Raw genomic sequence first — 17999 nt, 5'->3', positions numbered from 1 at the left:
ACACAAGAGATGACTTCAAGGTAATATCAGATGTTTTAATCAGGTCCTCCTGTGATGCAGACATTTTCCCCTGCATCCACTATTTGCTGCGCATTGCATGCACTATTCCAGTGACTTCAGCTGACAACGAGCGGGCAAACAGTATCTTAAAGCTGGTTAAAGGCTACCTGCAGCAGAACAGCAACCCCGGAGAATGTTGCTGGCTGATTCCATTTTTGAGGAACCATGTATTTTTAATTTGAATGAATTTAAAATGTTTATCCGTCTCGATTATTGTCAGTGTGAGGAAAATCCATCCTTTAAACTACTGTAGTTAGCACACAAATGGAGGTGACTTTAGAGCAATTCACACCACTTCAAATTGCCCCTGAAAACGCTGGAAATCGCATTTCAGAGGCCCAAAAATTAAAAATTGTCCGGGGGGAGCATGCTCCCGGACCCCCCTAAGGGCTACCGCCTTCGGCGGGCGTTTATCCGCACCCCGCTTCGTCAAATCCTGGATCTGCCCCAGCAGTACATGTAATTGTAAGCTGGACGTTTGAATCAACGCTATGACGAAGGGCTAACACTCGAAACGTCAGCACTCGAATCTATACTTACGCTGGCCAATTTACTTTTAGTTATCAACTCTACTGAAAAACCAAACATTCGTTTCTACTCCCACCGACGCAGCACCGCAATTTCTTTAGAAACTAACCCCTTATCCATTTGAATCATTTGTAGAGCTACAGTATGAGTAACACGTCGCATTTTAACCGAGCCTAAGTAGCGTACAATCGGCCAGCCAGATTACAGCACTCGTGAAGAAAGGTCACTATAAGAAACGTTCCTCCACGAGTCTATGTTTATACTAGAGAGTTTCTTGGGAAACAATTTTAAAACTGTTTTGAAAACGCGTTCCACTGCTTATTCCACCAATAGTTTTTATTGGCAAGTCAAAGAAAATTTTACCGTGCCACCATCACAAGCACATTACTTAGGTGATGTGCCTCTGTACCATATATCAGTAATTTAGAAACAGGACCTTATTAACCAATCAGAGCTAATCTCTCGCGGGGAAGAGGTCCTGCTTATATAAATTATTTGCAGTTGGTGTGACATTTTTAACAGAGTTCACGAATAGACTTGCCATGAATTAATTTTATAGCAAAAATGTGAAGTTTCTTAGCGATCATCGCGTTATATCTGCTTCAAACTAGTGGGAATTTTATAATGTTTACAAAGGAATGAATAAACGGAAGGCTACAGCTGCCCGCCCACCAAATATTAAATATTTCTTTGTAAAAGTTAGACTACGAGCGGACACTTTTATTTCTTAGGGGCAAGCGAACCATTTTTCGCTTCCTTCCACGCGTCGCGCCTCCTTGCGGTATTTAATTCGCGCACGCACCCTCGTGGTTTGCTCGTTTAAAATAAGGGATTGCTCGTGGTCCGTGTAAAAAGTTGTAGTTTGTTAACTTGTCTTATATCTCCTCGAGCTCTCCACGAAACGTAACATTTTTGCTAAGTTCATTATCGCGAATTAACTGTTTCTGAATTCGTTTCATGACTTAGCTAAATGTCCCACCAAGCATGAATTACACTTTTCTTATGTATACGATCGCCAGATGAGGCATAAACGTTTTAGACTGAGAGTGACCCGACTACCTTGTATATCAAGAAATCTGTTTCTTAACGGACTTTCTACTGATTTGTAGTTCATGAGTCTGGCAAGATTGACGACTTTTGGTCTTATGCTAGAGAGGCAAATTTCGGTTACATTTTTCCGGGGGGAGGGGGGAGAGTGGGGATTACAAATACCCGTATTCGTACGACGAACGTGCATTAAAGGAACTGTATTGAATATAAGGAAAGATAAAAATTGTTGAACTCGGGTCTATACTAGGAATGGCATTATTTTTACTATTGTCTCGACATTTTCATTAACTGAGAGAATCGTCAGGGATAGACGAAAAAGATTTACAGGCTATTTTTATAAAGTCATGACTCGGAGTGGTCTCACCAGAAAGGACGTACGTCAACGAGTTCTTGCTTGTTTCCGTTTTTATTTTTCCTTATCAATTTTTCTGTTTCATTTAAGTATACTAACTATCCACTGCGAGTTTTACCGCGTCTAGAGTCTTGCATCAGACAAGCTACGCTTAAATATGTACATTCAAAACTCTAAATTTGGCAAGACCACAGCAAGAAGACGTTGAGAGATACCGGATCTTTTGCAACCGGACCACAGACGGCAAGACTGGCCCTTTACGGCAGTGAAAAAAGAAAACAAAAAGACGATAAGAGAAAGTTGCCATAGAAACCGAAAGACCCATAGGTATAAAAATTGCGGGTATTTTGCACTGGGAAAAAGGAACAGTGAAATGGGTAAATACGTTACATTGGACCGTTTTCAAATCTGCCGCTCATCTATAGCTAGACTGGTCTAAATTGCATATTGTTGTTTTTCTTGCCACAAGTAGTTGCTTTTGTTTAGGATTCTTTGGCCATTACTTCTCGTGAAAACAGGAAAATACCAAACAAGTTGCAGTTCCCGTTTGCCGCAGGCCATAAAGTTACGTGTGAATCCTTACCAAATTTGAACGATGTTCACTGGGGATATGTGACAGTTTTCACGAATCTGGAAAATGAGGTAAGAAGCGGCAGTTATTTAACCGGTGATGTACGAGATCATGTTAGACTTCTGCGCGTGTAATGAGTTCAAAAACACCACTAACCCTTAGCTGAAATAAACTTAGGAAGGAACTGGTCAGTGAGGGGTTATCAAAATATTTCTTCAACCTGCTAACAGTTTAGAGCGTGTATTTTAGTTAAGTTCGTTTCAAAACCTGATTTAAACGTATCAAAACCGCGTCAGAAACGCGTCTAAGACGTGGAAAAAAAACGCGTTTTGAGTAAGAATCTAGCAGGAAAGTAATCATTTGTTTTTTAAACGGAAGTGTGTTACTGAGCCATACCGTGAAATCCACCCTCTTCAACGTCCTTGTTTGTCTTGCCTGTGGTAACTGGTGTCTTCGACTTTTCCTTGCATAGTAAAACTCGTCTCTATTTTTTTTCCAACCAACTCATTCTGCGGTAAATTATAACTCTTTCCCTTATAATGAACAAAGTCTACGAGGTGGTGGCTCGAATAAGGTTAACGTTATCACGAACTCATCACTGGAATGTGAATAACCTGTCGTACAATCGACTGAGGAAGTCTCATTCAGTTTGCGATCACTGTTAAGCAGTATAAACTGGTGTAAACGATTGAGTGTTAAAACAAAAAAATCTACAAAGTCTTTGCTAATGGACTCCTTTCATAGCCTGCCACGGCTCTGTCGTGGTCCGAGGCAAACCTTTTTCGTTTTTAGCTTCTCATTTGTGGAGTTGCCAACATCGGAGAAACATGATAGAGGGTTTTTTTTCAGTCAGTGACAAAGGCATACTCGGAAAACGAAATCCGAGTTCCCCTAACAGGAGTCGGACCTATGACCTTCCGATTAGTAGTTCGAATGCACTACCACTGAGCTACAGGAGACTCGTGGGAGCTAGTCTACTTGGCTCACGTGACAAGCGTCCTGAATACGCCTAGGATTTGAATGTCGATGAGTGGTATATGTGAATAAATGTCATGTTATCTTAACATCTATCCTAAGCCCAAACTGTGAGGCTGTCCGATTACAGAGTGCTCGTTGAAGGAAACAGCAGCCAGACCACTGATTACTTTAGGGAACCTCACATTACGAGACACTGAGATATGTTCCAGACAATAAACGCATAACCTGTACATTTATGAAGGGAAATCTGAGTATAAGGGAGCCGAGGACATCACGCATCTCCCATTGGTGGAAGTGCATACAGTAAGTGTGCTCTGTAACATCGCACAGGAGAACTGAACTGAATGTGGACTATCCTTTCAATGAAAACCAGGGCTAAACTAAAATGAAAATAATGAAATCTTGTACGTATGCCGGAAGAAAATTATCCCGTAATCTTATTTTCTTTTCAGGTTGCTTTTCGTTTCAAGTCTGCTTACGATCATTCATCTCTCCTGGGGAGAGCAAGGTAGGTTTCTTCCAGCTTTTTCACCGGCTACTTTGAATCTTAAAGGCGTGTTCGAACGACTGTATTCCGGTATCAAAATAAATGGAATAGCCTCTTGATTTCTTGTTTTTAGGTAAATTTGGGAATACCCGCAAACATTTGCTTGCACATGATATCAGGACCCATTGTCAGCGTATAAAATAAAATAAAAAATCACTTTATTTAAGTGTCAATATCTTTAGCGCAGAGCACTAATTGGGACACTTTCCAAACCGAATTGGAATTTCAAGAGAAGTGTTGGTGTTGAGGAGAGGGGAAAACCGGAATACCCGGAGAAAAGCCTCTCGGAGCAAAGACTCAACCCACATAACGCCGAGTCCGGGGGAATCGAACCCGGGCCACAATGGTGGGAGGCGACTGCTCTCACCATGCACTGCGCCATCCCTGCTCCCCTAAGTAAACCATAATTCCGAAACGTCTAATGAGAGATTTAATTTTTAGTAACCATTGTATGTATTCTTATTCTGGAATGCGGCCACTGAAGTCACTTTTGTGAGTTTGGACAGTCACACTATATAATCTGAACCCTTCGAAGCAGGATAGTTTAATCCCAAGAACTACACGAACTTCTTGCCTTCATTGGGAGCACTGAATCAACGCCGTTCTTCGCTTGCAACTTGATCCCAGTCCCGGCTTTACTTGCTGCTCTCACCATTTAAAAATTAAGACAAGAAAGAGCCTGCTTTTACAATCTAACTGCGTTTGTTTATTAATCAGCATTTTCATTTGAAATTTTGAAAACAGAGAGGAACCATGTCAAGCGGCCAGTTCTCCAAAGACTGGAAAACGCAATAAAACTTCACAAGGATGACCAAGGAAGAGCTGTGATTAATCCAGCCTCGTTAGCTCTCTTAAGAGGAAGCAGTAACAAGAGAAGCAACGTGCTAAGTCCTGGAAAGATTCGAACAGTTCGCTACACCAGTTCACGCGTTAGTAAACATGGTAAAGGTAGGGCCTTTTTCAAGCATCAGTAGTGTTATTGCCGTGCCAAGCTGGCTCGACGTCAGCATGACTGAAGGCACGACTTTGTTAATTTAGAACAGTTGTTCTAAGTCATTGTTCCAAAACAACACACTTAGCGGCTATTGCAGGTCCCACCAAGGCAATCGGCAAGTGTACTGCTCCGTAAAGGATGGAATGTAAGCCCTCGACTTTACTGCCTTCCAAGGACTTTTTAGCGGCTTATTTTCGGAGAGGGATTATTGTTAGAGGGGATTTTGCATTTCAAAGTTGGTTTGGTTTGACATATAAAACAGTTGAAAACACTAAGCGCACAGCTTTAAACAGATAACCCTAACAATCCGAGCTTATATTCGGGAGGGCTTTTATCAGAAGGATTTATAATTATTTTTATAATAAGGATTTATTGCAGGTAACCACGCTTTTTTGCAGAAATAATTTAGCTTCAATCTGGAAAAAATTAACATTATAACATTATATATTCTAAAGCTTTTTTTTTTATCTCTGACCTCCAATTTTCTTTTTCGATCCCAGTAGCCCTCATATATGGGCCCATGACATAAGTTGATGATACCTTCAAAATCTTAACGGCGTTTTTCCTTCCAGAGGGCAACTTTCCTAATATCTTTTTGCTCTGATCCAGGAGCTGGATATTATTGCTCTTTTTTATGTCAGTTGTGAGATTTGACTGACTAGGCCCATGCAGCCAGACACAAAACAAGAAACTCTATTTTAGTATAACAGAAAGACAATTTATGCCGCATGTCAATTGTAAACACATCATGAGTGACGGAACTAGGGGAGAGGCCCAAGGGCACCCCCCTACCCCCATTATATTTTCGACCAAAACCATGCCGAGATATTTCGCTTCACTAAGAGAAACAAGTCTAACGTTCGAGAGCGCCCCCACCGGCTCTCCCCCACCCCCCAAATTACTTACTCGAAGGTCTGGATCATGTATACCTAATTTAATCTACACAGTACCATGTCCGCAGCGGAGAAGTACGATCCAGGAAAGAGGCGCAAGGCGAGGTAAACTATTTACTTTGATTTCTCAACCAACATATCAGTAAAAATGTCACGACACGGTATTGTCTCTAAGGAATATGCTGATTTATTGATGTTTTACTTTTCATTATTGCAGTTTTTAACGCTTCGTACGGTCTGGATGTTCCATTTACTTTTCCAAGTAAGTCGCACACTATTGTCTTGCACACCAACAGCAGCAACAGCAAAGAGACTTTATTAAGTAAATAACGAAATGGATTACACTAACCCGCTGGGAGCTGTTGTATTCGCATTCTCCGGTGAATACAACAGCTCCCAGTGAATATATTCCCTGCTTTTTTTCCCGTCCGTTTCGAGTTTTTCCCCGTCCCCGGCTATCTACTCCTGGATCTCCGAGCATATTGTATTCGCAACGAGTTAGTTAAATCATTTTGTTTCACACGTCAGATTGAAAGACGAGAAACATAAACAAGAAAAACAAATAAACAAAAAAAAAAAAAAAAAAAAAAAAACATAAGTGTTCACTAAGCCCATCTTTTGAGGAAATAGACAGAAATAACTGAAAAGGAGAGATGATAAAGAGACATAATAAGATAACCAAGGAAGAGGTTTAGAGTACTGGGATTCTGTGGATTATCGTGGTGAAGTCAGTGTAGTCATCCACATTTTTCAACATATTGTAGTCACGAATTTTGACTGGGGGAATCAGTCGAGAGAATAGTTACCTATGTACGTGGTGAGGCCATTTTGCCGACTTTCTTAACTCATCCTCTTTCATTCTTAGCTGCATACGCCAAAAACAAAACGAAAAAAAAAAACAAAACAAAACAAACAAACAAACAAACAAATCGAAACCAAAAATCATTCAGTATAATGATAATCCACTGGCATCAGTTGCCAATGGAGCTTATCACTAAACAGTACCCTCTCACCCTTGCAACTTACTTGAGTTGATATCCTGATACGTGCTTGATTCCAATCCACAGCCACATCAAGTCCACTCAACGACATCCTTTGTCCTAATGTAGTTGCGGTTCCGGCACCAGTTGCAATTGCAGTCACACCAGCGGTAACAAAGCCTACTGTAGCAACTCCAACACCAACCGCAGCAACCTCAAAACCAACTGCAGCAACTTCAAAGGCGACCTCAGCTACCGTGCAACCAGCAGTGGCCGCAGCTAACGCGGCAGCAGCGGCCAAAGCTGCGGCAAAATCCAAAGCGGTGCAAGCAGCTCAAAAAGCTGTCACCGCAGCAAAGACAGCGGCGGCAAACGCAGCAGCAAAGGCACAAGCAGCAGTGAATGCAAAGAAGGCGGCTGCAGCCAAGGCAGCTGCTGCTAAACAAGCAGCCGCAAAAGCTATGGCTGCAGCAGCCGCTCAAGCCCAAGCTGCTGCCAAAGCGGTAGCAGTGGCTAAAGCAGCGGCTGCAAAGAAGAAGGCTGCAGCAGCTCAAGCGCAGGCTACGAAGAAAGCAGCCGCTGCAGCTCAGGCAACGACAGCAGCAAATAAAGCCGCCGTGGCCAAGGCGGCGTCAACGGCTAAGGCTGCTGCAGCAGCAGCCAAAGCAAAGGCAGCGAAGCAAGCAGCACAAGCTGCAAAAGCAACGTCTGCAGCAAAGACGGCTGCCAAATTACAAGCACAAGCAGCTGCAGCTAAGGCAGTTAGTGCCGCCAACGCCGCTAAAACAAAAGCAGCCAACGTAGCTAAGGCTTCCGCAGCCGCCAAAGCCGCGGTAACAGCTAAAGCGACAGCGGCGGCAAAGGCAGGATCAGCAGCAAATGCAGCAAAAGCGGCCCAAGCTCAGGCAGCCGCCAAGGCAGCTGCAGCAAACGCCAAAGCAGCAGCAGCAAAGCAAGCTGCGTCCGCTGCCAAGGCTGCTGCTCAAGCTCAGGCAGCCAAAGCAGCACAAGCAGCGTCTGCCGCCAAAAACGCTGGCAAGCCCACACAGCCTCCAACAACGCCGCTAGTGGTGACATCATCAGCAACTTCATCTCCGACAACAAGTCTCTCTTCCAAGCCCACCATAAGCACACCTATAGCGACACCTGTTGCCACACCTCCAACGGTCGCTACCACCGCAAAACCAGCTACTACAGCTGCAGTCACCAACAAGCCAGGTAAGTGCTGAGAGTCCCACTATCGTCACTTTCAGAAAGTGTCAAGTATCTTAGTAATGACTTAAAAGGATGAAGGAAAACGGTCATTAAGAAGCTTGAATCACCAGGATGGCGGTAGGTGGTTACCACTGTGAAACAGTACCGATGAAAGACTACTATAGTGACAGAAGAGTAATTGGGAAAGACGTAAGACGTGCGTATAGTAAAACCCCTTCACATAAGATTTTCCTAAAAGGCAGGCTGAACTGGTTTTTTTTAACATTAAACTCTAGTGAGAGGACAGGCTGTTAAGGTCGTTATATAGGTTCTTATTTTCATGTATTCAGGGTTAAATACTGCTAAGTGGCTGCTAACCATAAAAATACTGTTGATTTAATGATTTAATGATTCTTTAACCATCAATACAATGAAAGAAACAATGAAACAAAAAAAGCTAAAAGATGGCGGGACAATAGCAGGGAGAAACTTAATTCCCATTCTAGGGCTACTCTCCAATCATGAATAGAAAACTTACGCACTAAAAAAATCTTAGAATGTATTGCCGTATAATAACCTGAGACTATTCATATGAAACTACTTAAAAAAGGGGATATTGATTCAATTAATGCTGGTTCGAGTGCAAATAACTTAAGAGGGTGATTTTGAAAGAATTAAAGCTGAATTTATCCCGTTATTTCTATTTTATAAAGTACATAATGTGTAAGTGTACATAATGTATTTAATCAGTAGAGAGGCATTCAGATTTATCCTGCACATTGTGGACACATTCGGGTCCAAGCCTGTGTTTTCTGAGTTCTACATATTTTTTTTAAAATAAGAACCTACTTCATTAATCAGATTGAAGTGGTCCTTATATATTGAGGGTTTAATTCCGCCAAACTTCAGCATGTAGGTTCTTAATCCATGCAGAGTTTCTTATACACGGATTTTTTCTGTGCTGTATCGTCGGGTTGCATGATGAACGATTTGTTATCGGTTAAATCATTCACCGACGAGACCATTCATTAACATTTATCCTTTCATTTCGTTAAGCTAATGGCAATGGTACTTAAAATTACAAACTCTATTTCAACATCGCTAATAATTTTAAAAAGCTATAAATAAATTACTGCTGCATCTCAGATTATAGTACAAGAACCTTTTCACGTTCTCATAGATAACGCTTTATGAAATTTCGTCCAATTGGTCACACAGTTTAGAAGCATTTCTGATTATTACTCTTGTCTCGTTATACTTTAAAGGTTCTCCTGTAAAATCGTTTAATACAGTGGTCAGATTGCCCAGCGCTGCACACAAGCCTGTGCTCAACAACAAGCAATCTCCTCAGTTCAAGTCCCTAGCTAATAAACTCTGCAACGCGGTAAGCATAATAATGACCGTTTATTTATCGCCATTTCAGTTACAAACTGAATTACGGGAATAAAATACAAGCTTCAAAAATTAACACTACCATAATGATACTATAGTTATATACACTGTTAGTATAAATCTACTAGTGTTCTATCACGAATGCCGTTCTCTGATTGGCTACGCTACTCGCTATCTATTCTGTGATAGATAGTGAGTAGCGATTTTCAACAAAATGGCGCTCGCTTCTTCGCGTTTTCGAAGTGTCTGTGATGAGGAAATAGATAATTTACTTGTTTAGTTTTGAACGACTAGTAGATTTATACTAAAACAATTAGATTATTCGCTCTCGATTTCTATGCGTGATAGTTGGTTCGGGCTTCGCCCTCATCAACTATCACGCGATAGAAATCTCGAGCTCATAATCTAATTGTTAATTATAATATGAAATAAGTACATTTACACACTGTGCCCTTGATAAAAAGGTAATAAATGAGCCGGAACGCATTTTGCGGCACATGTTCCAGTGTTGTTACATGCTTTGGTATTACAGGTCATCTCTGACCTAAGGTTGCAGCCGTGGGTGTGTCCTCTGCTATTGGGTAGTAAAAAGTGATTTGGGCGGTTACTATCAGTATGCAATGTTTGGATGTTTTTAGTGCATAACTGATTCCTCGTCGAGGCTTGTGAGCTGGGCAAAACTTACCATACTCGTGGGGCATGGTATAATGCTCATATACCATGGCCGCTAAACCAATCAAAACTCTGGAACTGCATTATCCGATAAGTCAGTTTTTTTTTAAATAACACCCATTAGTTCAGTCTGGTTCAGTGTATAAACAAAAGTATTGCTTAACGAACTTTTCAATAAACAACTGATTTTACCGAAAAATCGGTACACTTGGTACAATATTTTCTTTGTACACTGTTCTAATGAGTGGCTGTGCAATCATGTTTGTCGCTGAGTGGGGGAAGTTTAATTTCCGTAGTGCAGTTGGAACGGTATCTGTTATATCAGCAGTATGCATCATATTTTCACCGATACTTTAAATTTTACACCAGGTCAAGTCAGCTGTAAAAGCAGGAAAAGCAATAACACAATGCCGGGTCCAGAGTTTCCGGTAAGTGGAGGGAAAATTACTCTTATTATGACAGATAACACTTATTAATATCCCTTGCTTTGAAAACTGGAACGGTTTAGTGAGGGAACTACAAAGGATTGGCGGAAAGATTTTTAGATCGGGATACGGGATGAAAATGCCATGGTGGGTGTTGAGACCTCAAATGTAATAAATGTCCCTAAATGTAATAAAGGTCCTAAGTGTAATAACTTTCGGCCCTAAATGTAATAAAGGTCCTAAGTGTAATAACTTTCGGCCTTAAATGTAATAAAGGTCCTAAGTGTAATAACTTTCGCCCCTAAATGTAATAAAGGTCTCGAATTTAATATATGTTCTGCTCCACATGAAATCACAGTGATAAATATGTAAGATTTAACTGCATTTATTATACAAAAGTAAGAAGGCCAAAATGTGTCTAGGGGATCCCGATTACATTTAACCTTGAATACTCAGAACCCACTGAAATAAAAGCCTTACAATAAGTGTCACATATGCCATTTTAATCTGCACATTCTATTCTACAGGGGCCAACAGTCTGCAGGGCAAAAAACTTTCACTCGTCCGCTCGTCCGAGACGAGTAGTTTTTGATTCGGACAACTAAAACTCATGAAGCACTTGTCCGACAGGACGAGTAAAACAATTTTTTACCATGGTAATATTTTTTCATTCAGCTTTCTAATGAATAAAATGCTGAGAAGTGACATCTTGTTAAAGTGTTTGTTTCTCTGTGAAATACTTGCTGTGTACGTGCACGCTTGTTTCGGCTCAAAAGAGCGTGAAATCTGTGTCAGTCTTTAAGTAGATCACAATGACTCTGCTCGACCTTTGGAAAATTGAGCGCAAGGAAAACAATAAGAGACCATCTCCATCAAATGAGGAAAACATCTCCACAACAATGAAGAAAAAGAAGTACAAAGAATCTCATGTTCGTAAATTCAAGCAAGCCTGGAAGAAAGAATTTCCATGGGTTGAATTTGACGAAGCCAAAAATGAAATGTTTTGTAAAGTTTGCCGTAAATATTCCTCCGTTTGTTACAAAAGTAGCCGCCTTTTTCTGGGTATTGACGGTTCATCGTGGACTGGTTTTCGTCGTGAAAGCCAGATTAGACACAATATCCCGATACCACTACTTTTGTTTTGAAAGAGCGAAAAACGAGACTAGACCAGAGCAGGCACCATTGGTAAGAATGAACAGGAAGATCAACAAAGAATCTCAGGAGAGACTTGAAAAACTGTTTAACACAGTGCATTTCATAGCGAAGGAAAAACTCGCCATAACAAAATTTTCAAATTTGTGCATTCTTCAGGAGAAAAATGGCTTAAACATTGGCCAACACTACAGAAATCCTACGGCATGCAAGGCTTTCATTTCCGCGATTGCAGATCATGAGAGAAACAAATTTCTAAACGACTTGCGTGATTCCAGCTACTCTTTGTAAGAAGTAGGAAACTGATCACAAGTTGTTAGGTCTATTTCGTTGTTACGTTTATAGCTTTGATTAGTTTGATATTTCTTCTTGGTCCGTAAAACCACATACAAACGTTTACCGGTTAGGCAAGCTTAGTACATATCCTAAATTCCCAACCCATGATGTACGGAGTTATTTATCACGGTAAACTAAACACATGTCTAAGGGATAGCAATCTTAATCAGTAATCATAGTACTAACACTTTTATTGAACTTGTAAATAAAGTGACAGAATTCTAAGTACGTGTAACTATACTGGTTATTGTTTTGGTAGTAAATTTACTAATAAAACATTAGGATCATTTTTTGGACAAGTGGATTTTGTGTTTGGACAACCAAAATCTGGAAAGCAGTTGTCCGATGGACGAGTGAAATGAAAGAAAAGTTTTTTGCCCTGTCAACAGCAACACTAGTTAGGCAGTAACAACAGAAATAGTAAATTTTAACTAAAGCCTTTTTAATTTAGAGGTTTCAACTTGTGATCTCTTTGAGTACACAACGAATGGTTGCGACAAATGTCACACGGGAGCTCGAGTGTAAACTGTACCACGCTTCAATGGCCTGTTAGCTTGAGGTCAAGTCTGTTTTATGTCTTTAATCGTTTCTGTCGAGTCTTTCCGTTTGTGGCTAAAATTTTTACAGCAAAAAAGTGTCTTTGACTTCATTTCTCTAGTTTTTTTCAAAGCAGGGTTCGTAAGGTCATAGAAAAATCGCTTGTGGAACTTGAGAATGTAATTTTATAGGCCTGGAAAATCGTGGAATTGAGCGGATCATGAGAAGTCATTGAAAGTAATATCCCTGCTACAAAATCAATGTAAGAAAGTTAGTAAAACAGTTTATTAGTGATTTTCCATATAAGCTTCAGTCACTATTTTTGATAAATGAGTCACAGAATAGTCTGCAGAAATAAGCTTCCAAACTACAATCTCATCCAACTTAAAAGTCTGACTGTTTAAACACAAACACTATTTGCAAAAGGTATTAATTTGAAAAAGAAAAATGAAGTGATAAGAAGCGTTCGCGAATGGTCTGATAACCATTAACTTCTCGTGCTCTTGTCAGCATAGTGTAACAAGGTCGCTATTACTTTAGGGAAAAAAATACATAATAATAAAGGAAATTAACGTGAAAGAAGGACTTGAATTTCAAAATGAAGGAAATTAACACGAACGTACACAAAGAAACAGGTTTTATTAAGACAAAAGAAACAAATTTATTCTAAAATTAAGTGTAAAAATCCAGATATGTTTGTGGAATTGTCGCTAAACAAAGGAATCTGGCCACTTCGAGCATTCTTTGACAGAATCCATAATACCAGCAGATCTCAACCCTGCTAAATCAATGCTTTTTCCTTTCTGTAGTGTATCGAGAATTTGGGGCAAAAATAATGAATTCAAAATTAAGGTCGAGGAAATTAACACTGACACTACCTAATAAATGATGCGGAAATTAACGCAAATTTTTCGAAAATTGGCGTTAATTTCCCATTATTTGAGGAGTACGATGAAGCATGATCGTTTTAACAGTTTTATGCTGCTACCATAAGATATTGACAAAATAAATTCAAGCGAAAATTAGCAAAGGAAGGGGAATTTTGGCCATTTGCCTGACTGATGATGCCATCACTATTCAATCATTAAACACATGAGGTCAAACCGTGATGGGACTCAGTCAATGACCTTTACTACATTTAAGGCCAAAAGTTATTACACTTAGGACCTTGATTACATTTAGGGCCGAACGTTATTACACTTAGGACCTTTATTACATTTAGGGACATTTATTACATTTGAGGCCTCAACAGTGGGAAGCGGGAAGCAGTGTATTTTGAAAGACGGTATGCTGGATAATAATGCGCGAAGTACGGTACAAAAATACCACAGCGGAAAGCGCAGTTGCACTTGCTTTAGAAGGCAGCATGCGGAAGAGTATTGAATATCAGGAAACAGGATACTCAAGGAGCACACCTCACGAACACGATCCCGTGCCAATACGGGATCGTGACTGGCGCGGGATGACGGAATGAAAAACATTAACAGCAGGATGCGGTAATCAAAAGGTTTGTTTATATTGACAAATTCCTTTGATTTTTCTTGCAGTCCTGGTAGCCTTTTGGTAGATTTCTATCTGAAGTTCTTGAACACCATACCCAACCCCGTGCAACTACTTATGAATGTTTTGAAGACTGGGTTTATCGGAGGGATTCCAGTCGACAAGCTTCCAAAGAGACTATACAATGGAACAGGCAAGTAAAGAAAAATGCTGACTCTGTAAATGGCCTTGAGAATCAGAAATTTTAAAAGCGGGGTAATGTAACGAAATGTCTGAAACCTGATATCTGGGTTTCAGAATTAGGAAAGTGGGTTCCCGGTTTTCCGCCAAATTAAATCAGCGCCAGTTCCAGCTATATGCCCTCATGAATATTCCCACCCAGTGCTTATGATTCTATACTGAAGTTCTCGCGTTTATTCTTTTTGACCAGGTACTCTCTCACTAGAGAAGGACCTCTGTTTTCTCAAATGACTTTTGAGTCCACGTACATATTGTAGATCGCAGTCTAAAATTTCTTGTCTTCTTTTGTAGGAGTTACATTCCCACCTGGCTTCTCAGGCTGCAAGCCCGTGGGCTGTCCAAATCCCTGCCTTCCTCCGACATGCAGCCCAGCATGTACTGCTGGAGTCCAGTGTGGCACGCCTCTCACTAACAAACCTAACAAACCCGCTGTTCCAAACAAAGTCGTCTCTCCAACAATGATACCCTACACTTATCCTCCAATTTATATACCGGCGCCTCCTCCCGCTTTTTACCCAGTTGCTCAGCCGATGCCTGGTCCTGCTCCTTGCCCAGTGCAGTGCCTGCAGCACACGCCGCAGTATTGCCCCTCCTACTGTGCTAAGAGATGTTGTACAGGAGGCTTGCCGCCGTCAAACGCGGGCAAGAAAAGCAAAGTCAAGAGACCGGTCAGAGTTAACATATCATCTCACAGACTGGTTTTAAAGAATAAACGCTTTCATCATCGAGAGTAAACATAACAACGAGTCCAGAAAACTGCTAGTTAACAACTGAGTTGACTGTTAAGTGCCAGTAGGAATGAAACTTTTAAGACTCAGAGTTGACCTCTCGTCGGTCATCAATCAGGGGTATCCAATGCGAACATTTAAGCAAAATACTTGTTTTGTCCTGTGTTCCCAGATCGAGTTGTGATCTTTAAAAACATTTTTGTTTAAACTAATACAGTTTTTTCATCTGTTCGGATGCCTTAGCCGAAAATTTAAATTGCAGAAAGTTTTTGGAAATGGAATTTTACTCCCTGAATTCACTAGCTGATGTTGGTTCACTAGAAAAATTCTAGCTGACCTTTTTTCGTATTTTCAACTTCATATTTGCTCCTTCGAAAAAGACAGGAGTTAATTCTCCATGTTACGAAATTTTGAGCTGACATTTTGTACAAGAAAACTGTAGATATTCTTTACGACTTAATCCGAATTTGTTAGGCGATAACGGATTAAGGAGTGCATCCGACTGACAAATATTTACATAAATGAACCGTTGGATGCCCCTGATCAATGGACGATACTTCCGGCGTTGCAGTTAGTGGTTGGCTCAAGTGCGTGCGGTCAAGACAGAAAAGATCCTAGTCAATTTTAAAAACAGTGTGTATTGTAGAGACATATATAATTATCACTTGCAGTTTTCTTTCAGGCTCCAATCTCGTCACTTTGCGCTCTCGGTGTTGTTTTCTATTAAGAATTGTTATAAACAACAATACAATTATTGAGGCAAGTGGATCGCGGGAATCAGAGAGTACAAGGATGAATAAAAGGTGTCTTGTATTATAGCTTGAAATTCAGTTAACTATTCTCCTCTTGTACCGAGCGAGTAAAATTATCGTTCGCCGGCGAACGATAAATCGAATAAAAAATGTTAAAGGGTTAAAGATGAAGAAATTTGTATCGCTGGAAACTGGTATCCAAGGCACGTTGTCCGTACTAGTACAGGAAAAAGCCGGCACATATTTTCGTTTTGAAAACGCTAACCTCGTCTGACGGGAAGATTAGGTGAGGAGGCAACTGATGTAAGTGTAAAATGAAGAACTTAGGACAAGCAAGGATAAAGGTTGCTAGAGTCAATCATCAACCATGTCCTATTCCAATAAGATTTCCAAGTATTTCCAAGTTATTTACAGAACATTACAGTACCAGTCCTTCGCGGATAAGCTTTCCTCGTGCGTTAAGGAGCCTAACCGCTGGGGAGCTTCAAATTAGCCCAAATTTTCAGTGTGAAAATCCGTAAATTTTCCTCGTCAAATAAAATGTCTTTTTCCATCTTTGCAAGGACCTTCCTACTTGCAATCTTACGTAATAGCACAATAAAGAAGCTAGTCAACTGAAAATGGAAATGAAATTTTTTTGCAAATGGAGTACCTCTAAAGGTCCTTCGTTTGAATTTAAACCGGTTAAACCGGGAATTGTGGCTGAATGGAAAGCGTCCCTAATCTCCGGCTTCGAGGACTGAGTGGAAAAACGACATCACGTGACTAATATAACAGCTTATTACACCCATTTTGAAATCACTGGTGATCCGTTGCAATCTGATTGGCTCTCGACAGAGCGATTTATTCACGAATCGCACTACTTTTTTGCTCTAAATCGAATCAGGCTTTTTTTGAGCCATCACTTGAAAATAAATATGAAATAATAATAACCAATCAAATTTCATGGCTTGCCTACTCTAGCCAATCAGATTGCAGAAACATATAGCGCAAAAAAAGTCATTTTGAGGGGAATTTTGTAATTTCTGACATTGACATTTCTATTTTTCTGTTCTTTGTTGTATTTTTGGCGTGTTAGCCGCGTGGGCACTTTGCGAAGTGGATAAATAAATAGTAATATTGGCAACAAAACTGTGTGATTTCATAATGGGTGTCAATAAAGTGGTAATTGAACTTCGTGTCGTGCGATTTTGGTCTGAAATTATACTTTCAAATTTTGAAATCATGCGTATGACTGCAGACATTGCACTCCACCACTCAGTTCAATTACCATTATTTATAACGTGTGCATTTTGACTTGATTTTGACTATTCGAATAATATCACTTTCCTCCGGTTATCTATGACATGTAAAAGGGAGGAAGACAATTTAAATGTATACTTAAGCTGATCACACAAGGTCATTTGCCGTGTTCGGAATCGGTCAGCCGTCCCACTGGTCTTTTGCCGGGAAGGTCACTGTTTTTGGTTGCAAGACACCGCGGGCGTGAAAGGTGAAACGAGAAAACGTAGGGATTATCCATCCTCTACTCGGTTAATGCCAAAGAACCATTGCATAGCACATGAACAGTCATACGCGGGATGTATAAGAACTAACCACAATCCTTTAATTACACGTCTCAAGACACCAAAAGGGAAACGGAAAATTAGGCGTCAAGTGTCCAAGCGTGCGTCTAATCTCAAACGAAGAATAGTAATAAGACTAATAATAAATGTGGGATCGCAAAGTTAGATGGTGTTCACAATTTAGTATCCGTTAACTAAAAGAATATTGAAAATTCGAATCAAATTCTCCGGATACCGATACCAAATACTCGATATCATCGATACTTGTGAGAAATATCGGCTGTTTTGATCCCTTTCGATACTGATCACGTGACCGCTCACTTTAAGATTTTTAATTGCCGAAAACCAATACTTTTCCATTTGAGCATGTGCTGTTGCACTGAGCGTGAAGGGAGTATCACAAAATTGAAGTTGAAACACTGTTACTAGAGCTGTTTAATGTTAAAGAGTGTTTTTAGAGTGTAGGTGATAAGATCACAGTAAAGTCTTGGATAATGACGTGACAGTATCGGTATAGATATAAAAAAAAATGCCAAATATCGTACTCGTATCG

General features: G+C 40.3%; 1 protein-coding gene across 3 annotated transcripts; it reads left to right on the top strand.

The window, feature by feature from the left end:
* The first annotated feature begins 2529 nt into the window (after nt 1-2529).
* Nucleotides 2530-17032, top strand: LOC146467693 (uncharacterized). Of its 3 annotated transcripts, none has more exons than XM_085125580.1 (10): nt 2530-2632; nt 3992-4047; nt 4831-5028; nt 6028-6078; nt 6191-6235; nt 7041-8171; nt 9413-9531; nt 10581-10639; nt 14209-14354; nt 14693-17032. In XM_085125580.1, the coding sequence occupies exons 1-10, from the start codon at nt 2628-2630 to the stop codon at nt 15133-15135; spliced, it is 2253 nt and encodes a 750-aa protein (XP_084981706.1). In that variant the 5' UTR covers nt 2530-2627; the 3' UTR covers nt 15136-17032. The 3 variants fall into 3 exon arrangements, with proteins under 3 accessions (XP_084981706.1, XP_084981703.1, XP_084981705.1); XM_085125577.1 differs by having other exon boundaries at nt 4831-5034; XM_085125579.1 differs by having other exon boundaries at nt 3992-4051; nt 4835-5034.
* Nucleotides 17033-17999: the final 967 nt, after the last annotated feature.

This window comes from Pavona decussata, unplaced genomic scaffold (assembly GCF_977016875.1).
Source record: "Pavona decussata unplaced genomic scaffold, jaPavDecu1.1 SCAFFOLD_134, whole genome shotgun sequence".
Lineage (NCBI taxonomy): Eukaryota > Metazoa > Cnidaria > Anthozoa > Scleractinia > Agariciidae > Pavona > Pavona decussata.
The sequence above is the reverse complement of the archived record's forward strand: the minus strand, read 5'-3'. Positions and strand labels throughout refer to the sequence as shown.

Bases quoted from the DNA above. Each gene is read 5' to 3' on its own strand.
- LOC146467693 (XM_085125577.1), top strand. The intron at 8,172-9,412 runs GTAAGTGCTGAG...TATACTTTAAAG, and splicing joins TGCAGTCACCAACAAGCCAG to GTTCTCCTGTAAAATCGTTT. The intron at 9,532-10,580 runs GTAAGCATAATA...ATTTTACACCAG, and splicing joins CTAATAAACTCTGCAACGCG to GTCAAGTCAGCTGTAAAAGC.